General features: G+C 39.7%; 1 protein-coding gene across 1 annotated transcript; it reads left to right on the top strand.

Moving 5' to 3' along the window:
* The first annotated feature begins 353 nt into the window (after positions 1-353).
* On the top strand, positions 354-2,598 carry LOC133817243 (bidirectional sugar transporter SWEET5-like). Its single transcript, XM_062249702.1, has 3 exons — positions 354-1,551; positions 1,692-1,807; positions 1,943-2,598. Exons 1-3 carry the CDS (start codon positions 1,453-1,455, stop codon positions 2,040-2,042), a joined length of 315 nt encoding a protein of 104 aa, XP_062105686.1. The 5' UTR covers positions 354-1,452; the 3' UTR covers positions 2,043-2,598.
* The last annotated feature ends 22,796 nt before the right edge of the window (positions 2,599-25,394 follow it).

Raw genomic sequence — 25,394 nt, 5'->3', positions numbered from 1 at the left:
AATCTGTTTGTGGAGAATAAATGAACAATTACATGATGGAAACAATAACTCTAAAGTGAAAATCAAAAAGTTTTTTGTCACTGCTTTGCTGATTTTAGGAGTGCACTAATTGAGATGATGCCATGATATAATGACTATATTGACTTGACTTTCAGTATAACTATTTTTCATATATATAACTTATGTGTTTGTTTTTCCTTTTCTTTTTCGGTCTTCCAATTGTATGCTAAAGATTTGTCCAATCATATTTATGGATCCCTTGCTATTTACCATCGTTGTCCTACTTTGTCCTGTTGGGTGCTGTGAGATATTTACTTTATGCGAATCATAAATATATTATTGCTTATCTAAAATAGTGTGATGAATGACCCAGTAGAGAACATAACACCACAAAAAAAAATAAGATTATAGCTATACTTTCAGATCCACGAAAGTTGAATCTAAGAAAATCCCATCTTCAAAGAAGGAATAGACTTCCCAAGTCTTATACATAATAATCTTTTTTGGTCTCCAAGGTAATAACAAGTAAAGTACAACATATTATTTCTGTTATTTTAAATCCTCTTATAAGCTACACATCTCATATATTTTTTACAATCTCAACAAACTTACAACAGAAAATCAACCCAAACCAGTTTACAGTTACAACTTCCTTAGCTTCTATCAGAACAGAAATTACTATATATATGTATAAGCAGAGGAGGAGAAGAGATCTTATCGCATCAGCAAAAAGCCCTTCAAGATTTTGAGTAATCTCCAAGAAGTTCCAGAGAGAGAAAGTGAGAATAGTCTCGTGAGGGTTTCATGTAAGAAAGAAAAGAGTGATAGTTAGAGATCTGGAAAAGATAGAAAAACAGAGAGAAAAGCAAGGAGAAGAAAAGTTCAGAGGTTACCAGTCGTCTGTGTGGCTTGGATCCTCTTCGATGTACCAGAAACCTTCTTGATAATAGTGCTACTGACTGAGTCGCACCCCTGAGGCGAGCTCGACGAGGAAGTAGTCCATAGATTGGGACGAACCTCGATAAAACTGTTTGCTCTTCTTCTTCTCTGATCTCTTCTCTTTTTCTTTTGATTGTTTTGGTTCCAGATCTTGCTTGTGTGCCCTAGGTCTCGTTTATTTTTCTTCTGAGTGTTTGTGCAAGATGAAAAAGATGACATAATCTGAAAAGAAACATAAAGCTACTTATAAGGTTTAGATATTATTGATAAAGTAAAATAGTAAAAGAAAACGTGTTCAATTCTCAGCCATATTTTGTGTTGAAGTAAAAGGTCAGTAGTGACCTTGTGGTGTCTAATTTTTACTGAGTTGGTGTAGGGTCAGTTTGGTAAAACCTACAATTTCTTTATGCGCCCTCCAAGAATGAAGGTTTCCTTTGTGCTTTCCCACTTCATGTCACTTATTTTTTTTATCATGTGTGAGCTCTTACCTTCTCACAAACTAAATCAACATATATGTCTTATTCTTATGTTATCAGATTAGGACTGCTATTCTTGTGGTTGTTGTGTATGATCTTCAGTATGATTGCCTATGCCCCTCCTCTTTCTGCTATGGTAACAAATGAGGAATACATGAAAGAGAAGGGATTAATAGAAAATTACTCTCTTTGCATATTCTCTTCTTTCCCTTTTTCAATTGCAGTTTTTTTTCAAGTGAATCTGCCTTAGTCTAATGCTATATTTTGATGTTATAGAAAACAGTGTATTTGACAAAAAGTGTTGAGTACATGCTTTTCCTTCTCTCGCTTGTCTTTTTCTTGGTGGAGTTTGGGCTGTCTATGCTGTACTTGCAAAAGACACATTTGTTGGAGTAAGTTCCATTCAAATATCATATATCTTCTTCTATCGAAAACAAAAAATTCCTTCATTGTTTTGGTTATTAAGTCACAATATTGGTCAACTATTTGGATAAATGAAATGAACATATTATATCTACTGTGTGCAGATACCAAATGGGACTGGATTTTTCCTTAGAAGTCTTCAGCTGGTTCTATATGCAATGTACTGGAAGCCAAAGTCATCTGGGCAAGTGGGGGACGATTTAGACGATCAACAGCAGACCAAACCGCTCATCAAATCTTCAAAACAGTTGGAACAGACAAACGAAGATGGTGTTGCTGTCATTGTATAATTCTGCTCATAAATTGTCTGTATATGCCACAAGGAAAAGGTTTTGATAATAAGGATAATATTCTCGTACCAAGGGAAGAGGAATGTAAGACATCTTTATGGCTAGCTAGTAGCTACTACCATCAGATGTCTTTTTTTTTTTTTTTTTTCTGTACTTGGCATTAAAAAGATTTTTAGAACTTCACCATTTTGGTTTTTCATTGAATCTTCATATCTTATAGGTACTATAAGCACTGGACTATTAGGTACTAGAAAGGCAATTCTATTAGAAATAGCCTTGTGTCAGACCTGTTTGGTTAGGTGAGAAATTGGCTGATGAGATTTCACATTATCAGATTCCAATAATTTGAATATTCTTTACAATCTGTGGGGAATATCTGGCCTGTAGAGGTGTGTTGGATAGTTAGATTACTATGATTTATGGAAGTTGAAAAATCAGTTACCCACAAACATTGTGAGGAAAAGTTACTACATTTGGTGTATTTATATAAAGGGTTATAATTTTATTAAAGAGAGTATTAATAGGTATTCAAATTAGCTTTAATTACAACTTGAGAACTATATATAATGTAATTCTAATCTCTAAAGCGGATATACAATTTTTCTTACCAATAATAATAATAGGAAAACATTAATAGATTTTACTAGTATAAAAATCGTAAATATTGATAAAACCTTTATCAAAAAATTTATAAATAAATTTAGTGATGTTAAATGTTGATGTGAATGAAGGTGTTAAAAAAAAAATTGTGGCAAAAGTTGTTAATCTGTGAAGGTTTGAACTTATATTTATAAATATATATTTTTTATTTTAAGAATAAAAATCACTAAATTTAAAAGTGCATGCACATTAGTGTAAGATTACATGTAGGATACAATCATAATAGATGATCAGAATAATCAGTGTACAATCATATATATATATATATATATATATATAACATACAAGAAAACTTGCAAGTTATTAATTATATCATATAAATTATATATAAAAAAATAACATAAACATATTAAATGAAAAATTAAACCAAAACGTTGTTTATGATTTTTTTAAATATATATAATATAATAACTTTTTAAATATAAATAATATTTTTTTAATAAAAATTAAGATTATGTAATATATATTATTACGATGATATTTTATAATATTTAAATTTATATTGATATAAGTATTAAATATCTAGTATTGTATTAAAATAATAATATTTGAATTCATATTAATATAATTAGTAAAAAAAATTAGGATTATATATTATTATCATAATAATATTTTATAACATTTAAATTTATATTAATATAATTATTAAATATCTAGTATATGTAAAAAGTGTGTAGATAACGGAAATGATTGCTTTTAATAATTTTTTATTTTTTTCCATTAACTTTAAGAAAATATTCTTATATTTAATTGTAGATTGTAAACATGACTTAAACTTAAATAAATAATTAATTTAGAAAATTAAAATAGGATTTATTTGAGATATTGACTTAAACTTAAACTTAAATAAAATTAAATAAATAAATAGTTAAACAAATCAAAATATGATATTTTTGAGATATTTTACAATGATAATTATTTAAAAATAATAAAACCATATGTTTTATAACTTAAAAAAAATTAATTAAACTTCACGTATTAGAATAATATCATGTTAAACATATAATATAATATAATATACTATCAACTAGTAACTAGTACAAACTTAAATTTAAAATCCACGTATAATATTAATATTATATTAAATATATTATATATAATCTCTTGTTATCACTGTTAAATTTAAAAAATAGAACAAGCATAAACTTAAACAAAAAGTAATTAATTAATTAAAATACTTGATGCATGTATACCACTCTACACTATTTTACACTATGACTGTTTCTACTTTTATTTTATTTCTATTATTAATTTCTTTTTAAATATTATTGTAATTTATATACATATGTCATGTATATAAATTTATATACATGTAGTAATGTAAATATATATATATATCTATATTAATATTGTATTTAGATGTCCTATATGTAGAGATTATTGATATAAATATTTATATATACTATAGAACTATAATTCGTTTTATTATATGTATATATATAGAGAGTGACTACAACGCATCCAATTTTTTTGCAACACCAGTGCATTCTTTTTCTATTTCGGCACCTGAATAGTTATAATCCCAAAAAAATTTATATGATGGTATACATTATAACTATATAGAACATCCTACAAATTTTCAAGAAATTCTGAATAAATTATGGTACCGAAACAACGTCTAAACTGTCTGTTGCACGCATGCCTGTTTTTTTTTGTGTATGCGTGTAAAATTTGACAGTTTGAACTCTGTTTTCGGCTTCGTAAAAATAATTGAATTTAATTTTACCTCGATATGACTCGACACATCTCGACGTGCCTCAATAAAAATAGTATTTCTTTGAACATGTATTTTCTCATTATGCCTCAATAGGCCTTGATGGGCCTCAATGGTTACCAGATTGCTTAAAAATGTATTATTAATAACTTTTTTCTTCAGATGCCTAACTTTATTGTACTATTGGAGAAGCATTTTCCTGCTTGTGTTACTTATAGGGGTAGTGCTTACTTGGATACCGTTATAGAGCAGTTTAAGAGGCATGGGCTGATTGAATGGGAAAATGCATGCACATTGGGACAATTCTTTAATGTAAATGTCTTTCATTTTTTTGGGGTTCTACTGCACCAGTTGATGTTGTGTAAGGTGGAAAGCAAGAAGCTTGAAAAGGGTCAATTATACGTGGGCAACTCTCTATGTAGATTTGGTATTGTGGAGTTTGCCCTAGTTACCGACCTAAATTTTGGAAACACATCGTCCCCAAATGAGTTGAAAGAGCATCTTTCAAATGATTGGATCATCCAGGAATATTTTAATTGTGAGGTGAATGTTAGTTTCGGTCAGTTGGAAGATGCTCTAAAGGCCTCAGCAAGCCCAGAGCACTTAAGATGGGTTTATGTGTAGAGTCCAAGAACTTTACTTAGCTAATTGTTTAGTAGTATTATAGTATGTATAGTATTATCTTTGTTACTGTGGATTTTTGGTTCAGACCGGGAATTATTTGGACACTCATAGTAGTACTTATAGATTTTCTAAGTTTAACCTATAGTGTAAGAATATTAAGTATAACCTAAGGTTTGATTATATGACTGATAATTAAGGATTATATTTATTATACTATAAGGTCTAGATATCAACCAATATGATTTTAAGCACATGTTATGAATGGGTAATTAAGGATTAAGTATTTTTGGGGATTAAATTAAATAAGGGTAAAGTTTGAATGTTATAGGGTCAGTCAGCAGCTTTGAATATGTTGAAGGCTTAGTCAAGGCTGTTTACTCCATTCAAACTTAGCTAAAAATGTGTAATTTCGTGTTTAAATATTCAGCGTGTGCCGATATATCGCAGCTATAGGGGGCGATATATCGCAGCACGTAGATACGGAAAACATGAGACGATGCACGGTCGCCTCGGGCATACTGGCCCAGGCGATATATCGCCTACAGGGGGCGATATATCGCCTCCTCCAGCATAAATTCAAACATTTTTTAATTCTTTTCCTTTCAGCCATTCAAACTTCTTCAAAAGTCCAGCATCTTTTGAACGAGTCTTCAGCCTCTGCTGAACGATTATTCAAATGATTTTCACCTAAAAAGCCATTATTTTTATTCAAGTAAAATCAAGATACTTTCTTTCCCAAACTCTATAAATAGGACCTAGTACCCAGCCATTATTCACCTTTTGCTCTAAGTTCAGAAGCTGCTAGTGTTAAGTGAGTGTGAGAGTATAAACACCTGGTTTGGGAAAAACATAAGCTTAAACACCATAAGCTTATCAAACACTTTGGGAAGTGAGGTTCTATAGTATTTCGGTTGAGGTGTAGATTGGTCTTTCAAGTCTTTGAGGTAACCAAAACTCTAGTTCATTTCTATATTATGTTATTTTCTTTCTCATAGTCTTCTACTCAATCTCTAACCTTAATCTTCATTTTGGTTAGGGAATCTAAGTTCTTGAGCACATAAGTTTCAGTAAGCATGATTCTCAAATGGTTTAGTCTTCCCATTTTCCTTTTCATCTCTTTTCTTCTTTCAACTCACTCTTGTTCATTATGGTTATTAGGAGTGTTCCAAAAGTCCCAACTCAGTCCACATATCCCGGTAACTTTGGTAAGGAAAATAGGCTAGAATCAATATGTTATATGCTTATGTTATCTTATGTTTTATGTTGTTAAATGTGTTATGATATGTATGCATGTATGTTTGTAGGCTTGGGCATATGACCCATATGACTAACAAGACCCCAAATGGGTTATGGGCATATGACCTACTTAGCTAGTAGGACCCCACTAATCCCATGGGCATATGCTTGTTTAGTCTATGGGACCCCAAGTAATAATGGCCATTATAATAAGTGTATGTTATATGTATTATGTTAAGTCTTTATGTTTCTTATGAAGTTATGATTATGACTATGTGTTAGATTTTCCTTGCTGGGCATTAGGCTCATTCCTTTTTGTTTTATGTGCAGGAAAATAAGCTTTAGAGGTGGTAAGATTCGTGACGCTTAGAGGATGTGTATCGATGGTGAATGGAGTCAAGGGGCCGAGCGTTATTCGATTCGAGGATGTAGTTTCTGTTTTATGTCTTTTTACATGTATTTTCCGCACCATTTATGTAATGTCTTTTATTTTAAATCATGTTTTGTTTTTAAAGACAATGGGATCCCATATCCTTCTTAGTATTCTATTTATTTGTAAGTAACTCCTATTTTACAAGTTACTCAATAAAATTATGGTATTTTCGTAAAAATGTAAGTTTTATGTATAGTTTCGTTAATGTTCCAAATAGTCTAGATTAGTGGGTCATTACATTATGCTACTTGATAGATGGGGTGTTGTATGCCCTTGAGAAGACAACCAACATATGGGGTGATTCACTGAAGCTGGTTGATGATCTTGATTACCTTTTCAAGTATCAGTGGGGGAAGTTTTCCTTTAAGAAGTTGATTAGAGGAGTTGAGAAAGACATGAAAAAACAATTGAAACACTACGAGGACAAGAAGAAAGAGGGTTCAGGGAAATAACAGCAAGAGTCCAAGTATAGTTTCTATGGATATGCCCTCGCACTTCAATATTGGGCTTTTGAGGCCATTGTTGTGATAATATTCAATCAAATATGTGCAAGTGTACACAGTCACAAAACAAGTAATAAAGTGATAAGTATATAAGATCGTCTCCACAAGGATTGCAAATTAAAACAAAATGCGTCAATTAATTACCAAACAATTAAACAAGAGTAATCATATTAAATTGTTTTGATTTTTGTAAGCTAACACTACTTGTAATCAATTAAAAATGCTCAAAAATAAACTACCCAGTGCTAATATGAAAGTGAGATAAAATCGATTGGTTAAAATAGGCTTGAATTATTAAATCCCTCTATGTTAATGGACATGTACGTTTTGCTGCAACAAAATATCAGCAAATTACCAGAGTTAACAAGAATTCAAAACACGTTCATGAAACTTTTCCAAGACCCATGATATTAATTCTTCTACCTAATTTAACATATTCCTATGTCAATCAATTTAAAGAACCCATAATTAAGCAGCAATTCATCATTGTTACACAAGGTAAATAACACATTCCTATGCTATTCACAAACATAATCTAACTAGATTATCCACTTGTGTCATTCAAATCTATACATATATTCAAACTTCTCAGCACAAATATAACTCAATATCTTGTAATTGGTGATCAAGAAATAACAAGAATTCATCATTAAGCATTTTTGAATGAACAATGGGTAAATTACTAAAATAAAGTGCTAGAAATTTAGAATTAAGACATAGAGTTCATTAATAATCCAAGCCTCAAATGATCTAGTTCATAGCTAAAACAATAAACACAAATACAAAATTTAATCTATCCATGAGAGTTTAAACACCAAATACAAAGAGGAAATAGGAAAGAAATGGCAAGGGAGAAGAAATAGCCCAAAAGATGATGATAGAAGCAAGCTTCTCTTCTTTCCTCTTCTTCCTTTTTCTCTCTCCTTCTTTGTACTGCAAAAAAATCTTGTACTTGGTGGTTCTCCCTCTAGAATAATGGCTGAATTGGATAATGGAGGCTATCTTATTTCTCCTCTTTTGCTAGGGTACAAAACCCTCTTTGAGCCTCTTCATTTTTCTCTAAAATGCCCTCATTTTTGGCAGGAGGTCACCCATCTTGAGATTACTCCAAGTCAAGCACGCTTAACTTTGGAGTTCTCAAGTGATGGGCTACCGAAAAGAAGATGCATCTTGTTGTTATAGGTAGTACCCATCAATCCATTTAAGCCATCTTCAACTATGTAGTCCCATACCAACACAGTCTTAGAATCATCACACTTGACCTTCCCCAGGCGATGTGGGATTGTACAGCTTTACCCGGTCTTTCCCCCTACGTATCACGGGATACCGACTGTCACAAATGCTAAAAGGGGAAAGCTCTCAGAAATTTTATTTTGAATAGGAGAAGTTGAATTTCAAACTTACACAAGCTTTAAACCAAATTCTTCAAGCATTAATGTTGCTTTCAAAATATGAGTCAAGTGTTTCACCTTTTAGTGCATGCATAACTTTTCCTAAGCATTTTCAATCACCCAAAATCAAATTAGGCCTTGGTCCTAAACCTTAAATAATGCCTCCATAAGCTACTTAGTGATTCCATCTCCACTAGGGTGAAGGTCTTTATCAAGATCAAGCTTGTAATGATAGGCTAGGATGAAGGTAGGATAAGAGAGATTAATTTTGGCTCAAATCACCCTAAGCACCTCAATCTTTCTAGGACCTAAATAAATGCACACATTAATTCCCCCAAAGAAATCCTCACAACAAAATATAGCTCTTGTCACTAGCTTTTATTACTAACATACAAAGAAAAAAACTAAAAGAAACTTTTCTTTTATTTAAAGAGTTACACCCCCAAACTTATTTACAAACAAAATTAATTTTTTTATATCTTTTTATTTTCTTGACTTTTTTTTAAATTTTTTTTTGGTATTTTCTATTTTTTTTTAGAATGAAGATAAACAACTAGATGGAAAGAGAACAAGAAATATGAGAATACACTCCCCCCCCCCCCCCCCCCCCCCCCAAAAAAAAAAAAAAAAACTTAAAATCAACATTGTCCCCAATGGTGAAAACAAGCAAAAGAAGAAAATGAAAACTCTCATCCAGTGCCTCTCGGACTCTCTACTCCTCTCAATACCCCAAAATGAAACAACAAATCAATCCTATCAGGACCAAGGTGCTAAAATGGGTAAGGTGGAATGAGGTTATTATAACTAGCTAGGCGAATGAGCGGCTAAGAAAAAAAATTGATAAATGGTAGGCTTTAAAAACGGTCCAACTACCATAACATTTGAACTCTGCATTGGCAAATCTGCCCTAATATTTGGCCCATCAACTTCTACTACATCAGCAATCGGATCGTCGTTGACATAAGGATCGTAGCCATAGGGCTCGTACTCCGCTATGTCAAGAACATGTGGTAGACCTCTAATATGGAATCATTAGGACAATAACGTCTGGACTTGACTCTGGAACAAATGTACTAACCTCACTTTGAGTTCCCCTAAAACCATGACATGGGGGAGAAATGTTCTCTTCAAATCAAACTTCTTTATTAACGCTGGGAGAGGCCGAAGCATTTTCTAAACAAACCTTCTTAACCAATGTTATGCACAAAGGAATCATCTTCTCAACAAATTTCGATGCTAAACCCATGAATGCACAAACATGCCTATCATTTTTCATAATGGTAGGTTTGAAGGGTTGTGAGAGGCATGTGTACGAGACCTCAAGTTTTAATTCGTACACACATTTATCCACTTCAAGTTCATCATACAAAATTTCAATCAGTTGCTAGTACATCACACTCTTCTCCAAAGGGAGAACTTGATTTTCAACATCCCAAAAAATCCAATCATTATATTCCAGTTCCCAAACACCATTTTATGCAACAAACTTAAAAAAAGTCGAATTTGTATTGGCAAAAAAAAGGTCAAAATTTAATAACATAAAAGGCTACAAAATATCAATTTCCATCGATTTTAATCGAGTTCTGTCGAGGTCCTTCGAGGACCATCGTGTCTCATCAAGGTGGTCATGAATTGAATCAAATCGAGGTCCATTGAGGACCATTGAGTCTAATCGAGGTGGCCAAGTATGAGAAATTTTGTCTACATGTCGAGGTCCATCGAGGACCATAGAGGTTAGTCTAGGTGATCATCGATAGGACACTTCGGATCCCTATCGAGGACCATTGATGTAACGCCCTACTTCTTTAGAGTCGTTACTAAGTGAGTAAAAACTGTGCCACTAGCTCGCTAATCAAGGTTTTTAATATAAAAGTGTAACTAAATTGTAACAAAAATTGTTTAAATACATTAAATATAAAAACATTTGGTTATTCATTGAAACCTTAGAAAGTTTTACAGTTGGGATCCCAAAATACTGTTTAGAAAATACATTACATATCAAAATATACATATGGTCGACTTAGGCGACAAAACAACTATTACAGTACACTTTCCCAAAAATAACCCTAGCTGTGGCGGCTAGGCAGGCCAAACATGTACCCGTCTCTCCATGCTCTCCGTACTCATGGTTGGTTGGCCTTTCCCTTACCCTTACCTGCACCATAGAGCACCATGGGCCAAAGCCTAGCAAGAAAACTCAACACAAAACATATAACATATGTGTTGACACTGTTTTTCGTCAAACAGTAAAAGAAGAGCACATAAACAATGAATGACAATGGCTAAATGAAATAAAACAAATCAAACACGCGATTTTTAGGTGGTTCAGCAGTTAAATCTGCCTAGTCCACGAGTCTCTGTGATTAACCTTAAGATTATCTCTGAAAATTCCTTAGCATGAATTCTTCAGAGTTTTCTCTCAAGGATCAGAATTTCGGTCCTTTACAATGGTGCATGGCTTCTCTATTTATAGAGAAGGATGCATAATACTATCCCACATATTTTGGATAGTTACTCTTTTTGTGTAAATTAAATAAATGGCTTTAAATGCCTATAATCAGATATAAAAGGAAACGTCCCTGAAGACCAGGAAACACATAACTGATCAAATAATATCCCACGATTCTAGGGGATTTACATTAATAAATGAGGATTATATCTCATATTTATAATACTTGTAAATACTCAAAGTGATTATTGCATATCTCCAAGGCTTTAGTCTCCCAGGTTTCCTGTCACCTTTCGAGCTGGAGACATCTTCTGAGGTCACTCAACCTGTTCGAGATCGTATGCGCGTCGAGCTCGGGGAACCCTGATCCGAAGTTGTCTCCGAAGATGAATGTGTTCCCGGGGCTATCTTTCGAGATCATGAACTCTTCGAGGTCACCATACTTGAGATCGTCCATATCTTGCAAGCTCGGCATATGATCCTGGAGCTTGCTTCTAACCTTATGAGTCCACTTATTTGCGAATCCAACTTTCGAGGTCATAATTAACATGGCTCGAAATCTGGGTATAACATTTTGCCCCCTCAAAAGTATTTGTTCGAATCCTAAGAGAAGGAAACTTTTGAACTACTTTCCTTGAGAACTGTACCATCACACCTTTGAAAATGGACACGCGTCGGCTGGGTATTGCTCACTTTTGGTACTCGAGTGCCTTGGAAACACGCCCACGATCGTCCGTCTGACAACTTTTCGGCGCCTTCTTGTCATTGATCCCTATCCGTTCGATCTAGTGAGGATTTCAATCGACGCTCCTGATTAATTCCTTTTCCCCACTTATATATACAAGACCCCACTCTTCATCTTCTTCTTCACTTTTACATTCATTCGCCATAAGCAAAAAAAAAAAGAAAAACAAACTCAGAGACCTCTCTGCAAAATTCCTATTCTGTGCATGTTTTCTCGACCAAAGAAGCAAAGGAATCCTGGTCTGTTCGAGTCAGTGAGCTCTTTTCTGCAACCTCTTCTTCAATCGACGATCTCTCTGCAATCGCCATTACTGTGTAAGTATGCCATTTTTTTATTTAAACTGTTCTTGCTGTGTATCTGTTTATACTGGTTTGCATCCATGATAGGAAGTTTTAACACGATAGGCTTTCATGCCTTTTAGACTTTCATTTTGGATTTTTGTCTCTGGTTTATACCCAGTTTTGACGTTTGAATGTGGTTCCCATTTTCTGGGTTTTGAAATTTTTAGGCAACGTTTCTTGTGCTCTAAGCTTTCGGATAAAAACGTGGGTCTTGATAAATGCACGAAACCCAAAGACGCCTTTCCTGGTTAACCGCCACTCTTCTTTCCCTTAAATTTCGGGATTTTCAAAAAATCATCCACACTCCTTTTCTTTTTCGTGGAATGCACGCCCCTGACTCTTCGATAAGGGTCTTAGTATTTAGTCTCGTTCCTAAATTTCCGAGCTCAACCCATCATGCTCGTGATTCTTGCATGCATGGCCCTCACCATTTTTTCTTTCTCGTTAGATGTCACAGAATCTGGAAAGACGGTGGGGGTCATTGCTGGCAATCCCTTACGAGCCGAAATCTCCGAGCCCAGAATCACTCTTCACCCGGAACCAACGTCGGATAAGAGAATACGAGCTTGCACGCGAGCAAGAAGACATTCGAGCTCACTATCGCCGCCAGGTAGACGAGGTCATTGAAAAGAAGAGAAGAGTTCTTCGGGAGGCCCTCTATCCGGAGCCCAATTCAGGACCTAGGCCCATTCCCCTCGACCCTGCGCTAAAAGTCACTGTTGCGTATCATCCAGGGGAACTCCAGCTTTCATTAATGGGGGAAACTTCATCCTCGCAGCCGAGGAAGGAGATGTTCGAGGCCGAGCTCTACTGGAGCACGGTTACCACAACCAGCCAAATATCTGAAATCATGACCTTCCATGGCCTTAGCTCGTCAGACGCCTTTAAGTGTCGAGTTCCGACCAGCCATGAACGGAGCTGTTTCGCTCCTGGCGGCCGCGATGCCACAGTGAGATACGCGGCATGGAGCCAGGAGCACATGAGGGCAGGAGCTTTGCTGCCCTTGAAGTCTTTTTTCAAAGACTTTACTGATTTCGTTGGGTTGGCACCGTTCCAACTCAACACCAATTCGTACAGGGTGCTGTCTGCCCTGAGGTCCTTGTATCACGAGCTGAAGTGGGAAGGACCTTCACCTCAAGAGATTTTATATCTCTTTTGTTTGAAAAGTAACCCCTCCCGAGCTCGGGGAGGGGATGGTTTTTACTATCTCTCGAGCTATCCCAAAGAGACGAAGGTTTTTGGGGATCTCCCCAATCACCCGCCTGATTTCAAGAAGGCCTTCTTTTGGACAGATGGTCTGTCCCCGTCTCGACATTACTCGTTCAGGCGGATTCGTAAGTATTCTCGTTACTTTTATTCCTGAGCTCGAGACTTTAGTTCTTAAATCCATATTTAGACGAAATGTGTTTCGCTTTTCAGTTAATTTTAAGCGTCCCACCCCCAATGAAGCAATGACGAGGCACAGAGAGGCCTTGCTCCAACTTCCTTATGGCAGGAGGTCTCTCTCGTATCTATTACACAAGGACAAGCTTTGAGCTTGCAGATTGTTGGGAGAGGGCTAGTCAACCTCTGACTGGTCCAGCAAAAAATATGAACGCTGGGAGGAGGTGCCACTGCCCACAGGCGCCCTTCCTTCGAGGAGAGAAAGGAGGCCATCACTCCCAGTTCGTCTGAGGAGTCCGCAGTTCGGGAATGAGGCCAATGATGAAGCCTCGAGCTCGGACTGAGATAAAGGTAAAGTCCTCCTTACCTCGAGGATGTTGTAATGCCCCAAATTCCCCGATGAGTTTAACGGCATGAATAGTAGGTCGGGAGGGCCATACTTGTTTAATTATGTTATTAATTGATTAAATGCATGTATATGTTGATTATATTATGATATGATGTGAAATGCATGCATATGAGTCCATATTTACAATTACAGGGGTATGATGATAATTTGGCCCGTTGAGGGTAATTTGTGTATTTGGGTGCATAACTTGATTTGTGAATGAGATTCTATTATTATGGAGATATATTCGAGCTAAGCAACATGAGACGGTTATTTTTAGTGGATTAGCGGTTTTACCATAATGGGGTCAATTTTGGGGTAATAGAAATGTTCATTTGATGATAAATTGGGAATATTTGAGATCAGGGTGAAATTTTGGAGGTTTTGACTATAATGTCCCCGGGGGTGTTTTCGGGACCCCGAGCATTAGGTTTTATTTGAGGCTACTTAAGGTTGAAGTAGCTTATCAGATAGAACATACGATAGAAAACCTTCCGTTCTCCCTTTTCAAAGTTCGTTTTACCGTTTGAGCCTTTTTGACGAAATCTTGAGTTCTAGGAGTCGGAATCGAGTGAGGATCGAGGCATAGCGATCCTAGGGAAGATTAGAAGCTTCTTAACCGAAGGATTCGACGGAAAACAACCCAATTGAAGGTAATCGAAGTTTAAGTTTTGAGTTTTTCCGAGTTTCTAAGCTTTGAATTGATTTTGTGAATTGTTGAGTTTTCGGTTCGTTCGAGTCTTGGGTTTTGAGGGTTTTGATGCATGGGGAAGCTTGGGAACTTTGTCTTGATGATTGGGGAATGTTTAGGGATGATTTTGGAGGCTTTGGAGTGTTAGAAATGCGGTTGGGAATGGCCCAGGGTGGAGTGCCGCGGCCCTGTTCTTGAGGCGCCGCGGCCCTTCTTTGAAGAAGCAGGTGGAGGCCTTGTGCCTGCTGGGCGCCGCGGCCCTTGATGAAGGGCGCCGCGGCCCAAGGTGCTAGGGCCGCAGCTCTTGCCCTGTTTTCGCCCCGTTTGCTCGTTTTGACCCCGGAAACCTAGTTTTAGGCCTCGGGAGTGTCCTTGCTACTTGGATTAGCTTGGATTGATCTCTTGGAGGTTAGATAATGGTTTGAGACCCTTGATTATCATGATTATTAATGGTATCCCAAATGTGTTGTGATTAGGTAACCGCTAAAGGACTAAAAGCTAAACCGTTCTCAGAGGTTGTTCTTTTGCTCATTCTAGCTCGAATCAAAGGTAAGAAAACTGCACCCCAAAGTGTGACATGCATGGATATTTGTGAGGCATGTTGATTGTATAAATATGGACATGGATTGAATACAGAATCAACAAAAGTGTTAGTATCAGCTGTGAGGCTGTGACTTACTTGTCAGGCTCGGCAGTGTTACTGGACACAAGTCAGGAAGCGCTGACTTACTTGTCAGAACGGCTTTAGCGTGAATCACGCAAGCCAACAGAGATTAGATCTAATCGACCACTAGCATTGAATGACTCAAGGAGCATTAATGCCTGACCGACCCTGAGGGTCGATGAACAAACAGAGCCTAGAGGCTAGTGGCTTACCCATCAGCCACTCTCCCGCTACAAAACAGAGCTTGAAGGCTAGTGGTTTACCTATCAGCCACTCTCTTGCTAGAAAACAGAGCTTGAAGGCTAGTGGCTTACCCATCAGCCACTCTTCCGCTACAAAACAGAGCTTGGAGGCTGGTGGCTTACCTAGCAGCCACTCTCCCGCTAGAAAAGAGAGCTTGGAGGCTAGTGGCTTACTCAACAGCCACTCTCCCGCTAAAATCATGTGATGTTCATTTTCTTGTTTGAAAGCTTTATGTTCAGTATGATTATAATGATAATCATTTGAAAATGTTTATAAGAAATATTATGTTTTCTTGCTGGGCTTTGGCTCATGGGTGCTATGTGGTGCAGGTAAAGGGAAAGAAAAGCTCACCTAGCCTTGAGTGGAGAGCTGATGTGGTGTTGTGTACATATGCGGCCGCTTGACCACCACGACCAAGGCGTTCTCAGAGGAACTAGGGGGTTTACCCTATTTTTGCCGCTTAGGTCGGCGGGATTGTAAATTCCAAACACTAGTGACCATTTTGTACTAAGAACCTCTTGTAAATGTTTTGTTTAGCTCTGCAGAGCAGTTTGTAATAAAATCTCCATTTCCTTTTTATTGGTTTTGTACCTTAACCTGTTAATCATACTTAGAGCACGTTTTTGACCAAAGGACTCAGGCAATGAGTCAAATTTCTGGTCCACCGTTCACCGTAACTGTTCTGGGGTAGCCAGGGCGTTACAGATGTGGTCCCCCACACTACTAGAACACAGGCCCAATAGGTTAGTCTCGTGCCCACATGATAGATACCACTTCTACATATGGAGTTGGGTAGATGACTGTGTCCATAGGTTCGATAGTGGGCTCGGGAAATATGATACCATGTACACCACGGACGAGGTGTGGAATGGGATAGCTGTGCAGTACAGGACCAATGATTATAGGGACCTCTCGAGGTTATCACCTACTTATAGGGAAGGCACTCCCCCCGCCTCCTCTGAAGACGGGGGAAGTTCATGGTCCCCAAGCTCGAGCTCGGGGGAGAGTTCCAGTTAGGTTTCTTCTATCATCACTCTATATGTCTGATACCGAAATTACTTGATGTACATTTCTCTTTTACTGACTCACTGTGTTGTGACTTGTGCAGGCGAGATGGACTCCGACCTTGACGCCCTTATCGAAAATGCAGGCGCCAAGAGGAGCAAACGCCCTAGGGCGGGGTCACTGAAGACCGGTCAGCCAGGCAAAGGCTCCAAGAGGTCCAAAAAGACACCTCCCCTTGCCTCGCCGGTTTCGAGCTCTATTGCTGCGTCGACTATCCAGGCTAGCGCCTCCACGACAATGCCATCCTCGCAGGCCGTCGTCTCCGCGGTTGCACCGACTTCACTGGTTGGTGCCCCTGCCATTGAGTCCCAACCTCCTGTGGTGGGCGAAACGTCTTCAGCTCAGCTTTCCAGAAGGCCTTCTGCTTCTCGAGTTCAGAAGCTAACAATCTCCACCCATATGGACTCGTATGTGGTGGACAATGCTGCTGGACCTCATGGATCTACGCTGATATCGGATGTCATGTCCCGGATCGGCTAGAGCTATGGCAGTTTCGAAGCTCCCCAGTGGCAGTGCCTAACTGGCACCCGAGACTGCACTGTCCTTTACGAGAAGAGTATCGAGCACACTGCTGCGGTAAGTATTCTTCTATGTTCCTTTTGCTTACATTCATACCGACCTGAGGCTGATGGTGGTTTCTTCCTTTTTTTAGGCTCTTGCCTTCACTGCCCAGCTCAATTACGAGCTGAACAACGAGATCCATTTGAGCAGGACTCATGCTCAAGAGGCGAAGGACCTCCACCTGAGAGCGAACGACGATCTGAAGGCGGCGAATGCTAAGCTCGAGGCAGTGGTTAAGGAGCGTGAGGACATGGCCAAGGAGCTCGGAAAGCTGAGAGCTGAACTCGAGGAGAAAAAGAAAGATAATAGCCAGCTTCAGGAGACCAATAAGAAGCTCGAAGAGGACAAGGCTGCCACCTTCGACATCATAGAGGATGCCAAAACTCGCCTTCTTGCCGAGTACAAAGAAAAGGAGGAAAAGGCGGTCGACTCAGCCATGTACCGGATATGGGCTTATAATGAAGATCTGGACACCAGCTTCTTAGGTCCCCACGAGGCGTCGCTTCTTGAACGATGGAATGCTCGGCTCGAGAAGGAAGAGGCCGAACAGCTCGAGAAGGAGAAGGCTGCTCCGGACACCGTTTCGGAGGGAGCTCAGGAGGATAGTCATGCTATTCGTCCTGAGGGGTCCGGTGCCACTGATGTTGAGAAGGCCAAGGAGACTCCTCTTCCTTGAATCTGACCTCGGGGAGATCAGTTATCGGGGCTGCGCCCCCTTATTTCTGTAACTATTTTAATATATGCCCACGAGGCTGATACAATTTCTTTTACCATTCTTTTATATGCTTTACATTTCTTGGCTCGAAATATTTTGCATATTTATATATTGATGAACCGGTTATGTTTATTTATTCATACAAACATAGTTTGGATTTGGGCTCGAAATTCGATGCATTCATGCATAGTTTATTCGAATTATCCGCTTCCGACCTCGTTACTTATCAAGGTCGGATATTACTTTAACCATGAACTCAAAAGTACTTATATGGTATGTAATGTGAATGATCTGGTTATATCTTTTTTTGTTTAGTCACTTTTCCTCATCCTCAATTTTTGTTCCGAGGTTAAGAGTTTGAAACTATTTTTTTTTCTTAGATATTCCAGCCTCGATCTTGACTTGTCTCGTGATAGGTTTAGGCTCCTACTTATCGACGATCAATTTTTTGGCTGGTTTGTTCCAGACCTGTTAAGTTTGCACATCTGGTTAACTCCAAACGTTATAGGATTTTGGTAGTTCGGTTTTGTCCGAACTTATCTAAGCTTGCGTATTTGGTTATATCCAAATACTTCATGTTTTTGATAACTCAGTTATCTAGGCTCGCGTACTTGGTTATCTCCAAATACTTTTTATAAATATATATTTCTTATTTTTTAATCTGACGGTATATATACCAATGATGCCCCCTTAATATCCTATGAGTGTGACCATAGGTTATTAAATTAAGAGAGATTGCAAAAATAAAAAGAAATACATATGGAACAAAATAGACCTTTTATTTGTTGAAATTCAAAAACAAACAAACAAACTAGTACAAATAGGAATTCATGGTTACAGGAAACACTTCCTACACTATTGATAGTAGGGTCTAAGGTGTTCGCCATTCCATGCTCGCTGTATCAGGCTCCCATCTAATCTCGCAAGTTTGTATACGCCAGGTCGGATGACTGACTCTATCTGGTAGGGTCCTTCCCATTTGGCTCGAGCACTCCAGCTGCTGGATCTCGGGTGGCTAAGAATACGCATCTCAAAATCAGGTCTCCCACTCCAAACTTTCGATCTCGAACCCTCTTATTGAAATATCTTGTGGTTCGTTGCTGGTAAGCAGCATTTCTCAGCTGAGCCTCTTCTCTTTTTTCTTCGATCAAGTCTAGGGTTTCTTCGAGCTGAATATGATTTGAATCCTGATCGTAAATTTGAGTTCGGATCGTCGGGATTTCGACCTCGATGGGCAACATTGCCTCGCAGCCGTACGCTAGAGAGAATGGGGTATGTCCTGTTGATGTCCGAGCTGTAGTCCTATATCCCCAAAGGACTTGAGGAAATTCTTCGGGCCATCGTCCCTTTGCCTCTTCCAACTTTTTCTTTAGAGAGCTCTTGAGAGTTTTGTTAACGGCTTCGACCTGACCATTCGCTTGAGGGTGAGCCACTGATGAAAAACTCTTTATTATGCCGTTCTTTTCGCAAAAGCTGGTGAATAAGTCGCAATCGAACTGGGTTCCGTTATCGGATACAATCTTTCTCGGCACTCCGTATCGGCATACGATGTTCTTTACCACGAAATCAAGGATCTTTTTCGAAGTTATAGTTGCCAATGGTTCAGCCTCCGTCCATTTCATGAAGTAATCAACGGCGACTACCGCATATTTCACTCCGCCTTTTCCAGTTGGGAGAGAGCCTATGAGGTCGATGCCCCATACTACGAAAGGCCATGGGGATGTCAACATGGTCAGTTCGGATGGTGGAGCTCGGGGTATCGTGGCGAATCTCTGGCATTTTTCGCACTTCTTCACATACTCGAAAGAATCTGTCTTAATGGTTGGCCAGAAATATCCTTGGCGTATGATCTTCTTGGATAGGCTATGCCCCCCGGTGTGGTCTCCGCAGAACCCTTCATGACTTTCTTCAATGATTTTCTTAGCTTCGGGAGGGGTTACACATCTAAGCAGCGGCATGGAATACCCTCTTCTGTATAGCTTTCCGTCCAGAATGGTGTAACGAGGAATTTGATACATCAATTTTCGAGCTTGATTTCGATCTTTTGGAAGAATTCCATTTTCGAGATAGTCAACTATTGGACTCATCCAGGTCGGCTCTGTTTCAATCATACACACATCTTCCTCGTCCGGCTCAGTAATGCTGGGTGTTGATAGGTGTTCTACGGGTACAACATTCAGTTCTTCATTTTCGGCGGAAGTGGCGAGTCGAGCTAAGGCATCTGCATTTGAGTTTTGTTCTCGGGGAACCTGTTCGATTGCATAAAATTCGAAATACTCCAATGCGAATTTTGCCTTCTCCAGATAAGCTGCCATTCTTGTGCCACGAGCCTGGTATTCTCCCAAGATTTGATTAACCATGAGCTGGGAGTCACTGTAGCAATGTACAGCTTTGGCTTTGAGCTCTTTTGCTATTCGTAGTCCCACGAGTAGAGCCTCGTACTCAGCTTCATTATTAGATGCTTTAAAGCCAAATCTTAAAGCAGAGTGAAATTTGCTCCCTGCAGGAGTGATCAGGATAACTCCTGCCCCCGCTCCATTTTCATTTGACGAGCCGTCGACGTAAGTTTCCATAGCTCGTGGGCCGTGGTTATTACCTCGTCGTCGGCTATCCCAGTACATTCCACTATAAAGTCTGCCAATGCTTGTGCCTTAATGGTCGTTCTTGGATGGTAGGTGATCTCGAACTGTTCGAGCTCAATAGCCCATTTAAGGAGTCGACCTGACGCCTCTGGTTTAGACAGGACCTGCCTAAGTGGTTGATCTGTCAGTACATGGATGGGATGTGCCTGAAAATAGGGGCGGAGCTTACGAGACGAATGAATTAGACTGAGGGCGAGTTTCTCCATCAATGGATATCTTGACTCTGCCCCCAGTGATCTCTTACTGATGTAATAGACGGGTTTCTGCACCCTCTCTTCCTCTCGAACGAGCACCGCGCTTATCGCGTGTTCGGTGGTTGAGAGGTATAGGTACAATACTTCTCCCGTTTCAGGTTTTGACAGGATGGGTGGTTCAGCGAGGTGTCTTTTGAGCTCCTGAAAAGCCAGCTTGCACTCCTCTGTCCATTCAAACTTCTTACTTCCTCTCAATAAGTTGAAGAATGGAAGGCCACGATCCGTTGACTTCGAGATGAATCTGCTCAGGGCGGCCATCCTGCCAGTCAAGCTTCGGACATCTTTATGCTTCCGAGGTGAAGGCATATCAATAAGGGCCTTTATTTTGTCGGGATTAGCCTCGATTCCACGAGAGTTGACAATGAAACCCAGAAATTTTCCCGAAGATACCCCAAAAGTACATTTCTGAGGATTTAGCTTCATGTTGTATTTTCTGAGCACACCAAAGCACTCTTCGAGGTCATCAACATGGTTCTTGTTAAGTTGAGACTTTACAAGCATGTCATCAACATAAACTTGCATGTTGTTCCCTATTTGCTCTGAAAACATCATGTTTACGAGCCGCTGATATGTAGCTCCAGCGTTCTTGAGCCCAAACGGCATAACATTATAACAGTATAGCCCTTTATCTGTGATGAAGCTCGTATGTTCTTGGTCGGGGGCATGCATGGGAATCTGGTTATATCCAGAATATGCATCCATGAATGACATCAGGCCATGCCCCGTCGTGGCATCCACGAGCTGATCAATTCTTGGCAGCGGAAAACAGTCTTTTGGGCAAGCTTTGTTGAGATCCGAGTAGTCAATACAGGTTCTCCACGTCCCATTGGGATTTGGGACCAACACTGGTTTGGATACCCAGTCAGGGTAGAAGGCATCCCTAATGAAATGGTTTGCTTTTAACCTGTCAACTTCCTCCTTTAATGCTTTCTTTCTGTCTTCGTCCAGCTGTCTTTGCTTTTGTTGCTTCGGGGGAAAGCTTTTGTCTATGTTCAATGCGTGGCTCGCAACATTCGGGCTTATCCCCACCATGTCCGAGTGTGACCACGCGAAGACATCCTGGTTTTTCTTCAGAAAGCAAATTAATTTCTATTTTGCCTCGTCTTGGAGGTGTTTTCCGATCTTCACCTTCTTCGAGGGATCAGCTTCCTCGAGCTGAATTTCTTCGAGCTCCTCTAGGGGTTCGAGGTCAACTTTCTCCTCAACCCTCGGATCGATCTCCTCGTCAATTTCTAAAATCGTTCCATCTTTATTTTGTATGATAACGAGTGCCTGAGCTCTCGTTTGTTTCTTTCCCCTCAAAGAAATGCTATAGCACTCCCTTCCTGCCAATTGATCTCCTTTTAATGTCCCGACCCCGCTTGGGGTTGGGAACTTAAGGGCCAGGTGCCTCACAGATGACACTGCCCCCAGCCCGACCAGGGCGGGTCTCCCGAGCAGTACATTGAAGGCAGATGGTAAATCTATCACCACGAACTCCATTATCTTGGTCACCGAGACTGGATAGTCTCCCAAGGTCACAGGGAGTTCAATGGATCCCATACAGGCAGTCCCTTCTCCTGAAAAGCTGTACAAAGTAGTTGCACATGCCTTCAGGTCGCGAAGGGAGAGTCCCATTTTCTCGAGGGTCGCTTTATAAAGAATGTTGACTGAGCTCCCACCATAGCTCGGAACTGCTTCTTGAAGTCTCTGGACAACTGTTCCCATGAATTTATTGAATGCTTCTTGTACTTTTCGAACCAACTCTTGGCAGGTCCGGCCAATGATGTTGGAAACAACATGCACCTGAGCTCGTAACCCACGTTACTAGCTCTCATAATAGTGTTGAATGTACTCAGGTGACTGCATGGGTCGGTTTTTCCTTCAAACGCTGGGACGTGAGGAATCCGGAACCCTTGAGGAAATTGAGTGTTAGAAATATGTGGAGCAAACGGCTCGAGCTCCTCGTCAGAGTCCTCATATCGACCATTCCCTCGTTCATTCTTTAAAAGCCTAAAGGCTTTTTCGAGCTGATCTATCCTTTCTTGGACTGGGTCCTTAGGTGGTGTCTGGAATTGACAGTCATTGATCATGATTCCAGGCTCGCGTCTCCGTGAGGGATCTCTACGCCCATTCAGGTGATTCCTTAGGTCCGGATTTGTCTGATCTCCCTTCCCCCTGCTCTGATTCAGATGATTTCGCAGGTCAGGACGATTCTTGCGACTTCCAGTATTTTTACGACCTCGGTCGTGTTTACTGACGGACCTGGTCTCTCCGGACTCGTCACTGGTGAAACTCATTGATCGATCATTTCGCGATGGGTTCTTCCCATGTCGCCTCGTCTCCGCAGTGCGAGACCGGGACGTCTGACTTCTCTCAGATTGTGCGCCTCTCCGCTCCTGGAAAGTCTCCCTGTGTCCTTGTCTATCCCCCGTACGCCCTTGATCCTGATCTCGAACAGGTTGAGCGTTTCTATGAGGAGGTGAAGGATATCTTATGGGAGACGGAGGGAACCGTATAGGCGACGGTGGCTGTCGCCCTTGCCTCGGCCTAGAGGGTCCAGAATTTGCCCGAGATGGGTCAGTCGCGTTCGGTGCACTACCAGGAACCTGAGTCCGAGCCTCGGTAGGAGCTCGGTTATTCTCAGTTCCTGCAGGCACTTCCATAGGTGGATTAGGCGGGACCCGAGCTCGGGTACTCCTCTGGGGCCTAGGAGGAACAGATGGCTCTGCTGGTGCCGGAGGTTGAGTCGGCCTCCTTGTGGCAGCATCTTTTCGTGGACGTACACGGGGCCTCCAGGGAGGAACATGCACGTCCCTTGGAGGAGGGACTTGGTTTTCGCGCAGAGGCGGGGGCTGAGCCACCTGCGCCTCTGCGGCCATCCTAGTCAACTCCTCATTCCGTTTGTTGGCTTCTGCCAACAGCTGTTTCAATTGCCGGTTTTCCAGTTCTACAATATGAACGTAACGCTCAGGATTGTAGTACATATCCTCATCCCTCGGTGGAGGCGGTGGTCCCCGGGAATCGGAGGACCCACTTCTCTCATCAACATCCGGGTTCTCCATTGGTTGTTTTCCAGGACGCCTTGGGTAGCTTTCATCAGGGGTGTTCTGATTGTTTGTAGTCATGAATCTCTCAGGGATGAATGCTTAAGGCTCTCAATGAAAGCACCAAACTGTTGACGCCGTTTTTCGTCAAACAGTAAAAGAAGAGCACGTAAACAATGAATGACAATGGCTAAATGAAATAAAACAAATCAAACACGCGATTTTTAGGTTGTTCAGCAGTTAAATCTGCCTAGTCCACGAGTCTCTGTGATTAACCTTAAGATTATCTCTGAAAATTCCTTTGCATGAATTCTTCAGAGTTTTCTCTCAAGGATCAGAATTTCGGTCCTTTACAATGGTGCATGGCTTCTCTATTTATAGAGAAGGATGCAGAATACTATCCCACATATTTTGGGTAGTTACTCTTTTTGTGTAAATTAAATAAATGGCTTTAAATGCCTATAATCAGATATAAAAGGAAACGTCCTTGAAGACCAGGAAACGCATAACTGATCAAATAATATCCCACGATTCTAGGGGATTTACATTAATAAATGAGGATTATATCTCATATTTATAATACTTGTAAATACTCAAAGTGATTATTGCATATCTCCAAGGCTTTAGTCTCCCAGGTTTCCTGTCACCTTTCGAGCTGGAGACATCTTCTGAGGTCACTCAACCTGTTCGAGATCGTATGCGCGTCGAGCTCGGGGAACCCTGATCCGAAATTGTCTCCGAAGATGAATGTGTTCCCGGGGCTATCTTTCGAGATCATGAACTCTTCGAGGTCACCATACTCGAGATCGTCCATATCCTGCAAGCTCGGCATATGATCCTGGAGCTTACTTCCAACCTTATGAGTCCACTTATTTGCGAATCCAACTTTTGAGGTCATAATTAACATGGCTCGAAATCTGGGTATAACAATATGCATAACAATCCATAGTATATAACAAAACAGTCAACATGCTAAACACATAGCGGCCAACGCTGTCCCAGGCGCTTTACCAGGCCCTGTGTAATATCAACCTTTGCATTTCATGGGTATTGTGATAATTTTGGCATGTGAGGGAAATTTGGTAATTTATGTTGATGCATATGTGAATTTTTTTTATTTCATGATAATGTGTGATTTATTTCATGATTATGATATGTGTATGTATGGTAACGGCAAGACACAGTTCCTTCAAGTATTGAGGGTTTAAGTGCCAATTGTAATATCCGCCTTTACTAGTAAGGGTATTATGGTAAATTGTGTGACATTATGTGTTTAATTATATGAATTATAATATGCATGATTAATGATGTATGTTCATTTATGTGTTCTGTCAAGCAATCCACTCACACGTGTTTCTTTAAGTATTATGGGCCAAAGTGTAATAGAAGTTATGTATTGGGGGTCAAATCAAAATTATGGGTTTTATGATAGAAAGTGTAATTATCAAAAGTTAAAACTATTAGTTTTGGTTGGAAATTACAATAAGGGTCTTAAGTGATTATTAATGATAGATTTGAGGTTGGGGACAGAAAGGCCA

This window comes from Humulus lupulus, chromosome 2, assembly GCF_963169125.1.
Source record: "Humulus lupulus chromosome 2, drHumLupu1.1, whole genome shotgun sequence".
Lineage (NCBI taxonomy): Eukaryota > Viridiplantae > Streptophyta > Magnoliopsida > Rosales > Cannabaceae > Humulus > Humulus lupulus.
This window is presented reverse-complemented; position numbering and strand designations above follow the sequence as displayed.

Coding starts and splice junctions, on each gene's coding strand:
- LOC133817243 (XM_062249702.1), top strand. CDS start 1,453: ATGTCTTATTCTTATGTTATCAGATTAGGACTGCTATTCTTGTGGTTG. Junction 1,552..1,691: donor CCCCTCCTCTTTCTGCTATG/GTAACAAATGAG, acceptor TTGATGTTATAG/AAAACAGTGTATTTGACAAA. Junction 1,808..1,942: donor CAAAAGACACATTTGTTGGA/GTAAGTTCCATT, acceptor TACTGTGTGCAG/ATACCAAATGGGACTGGATT.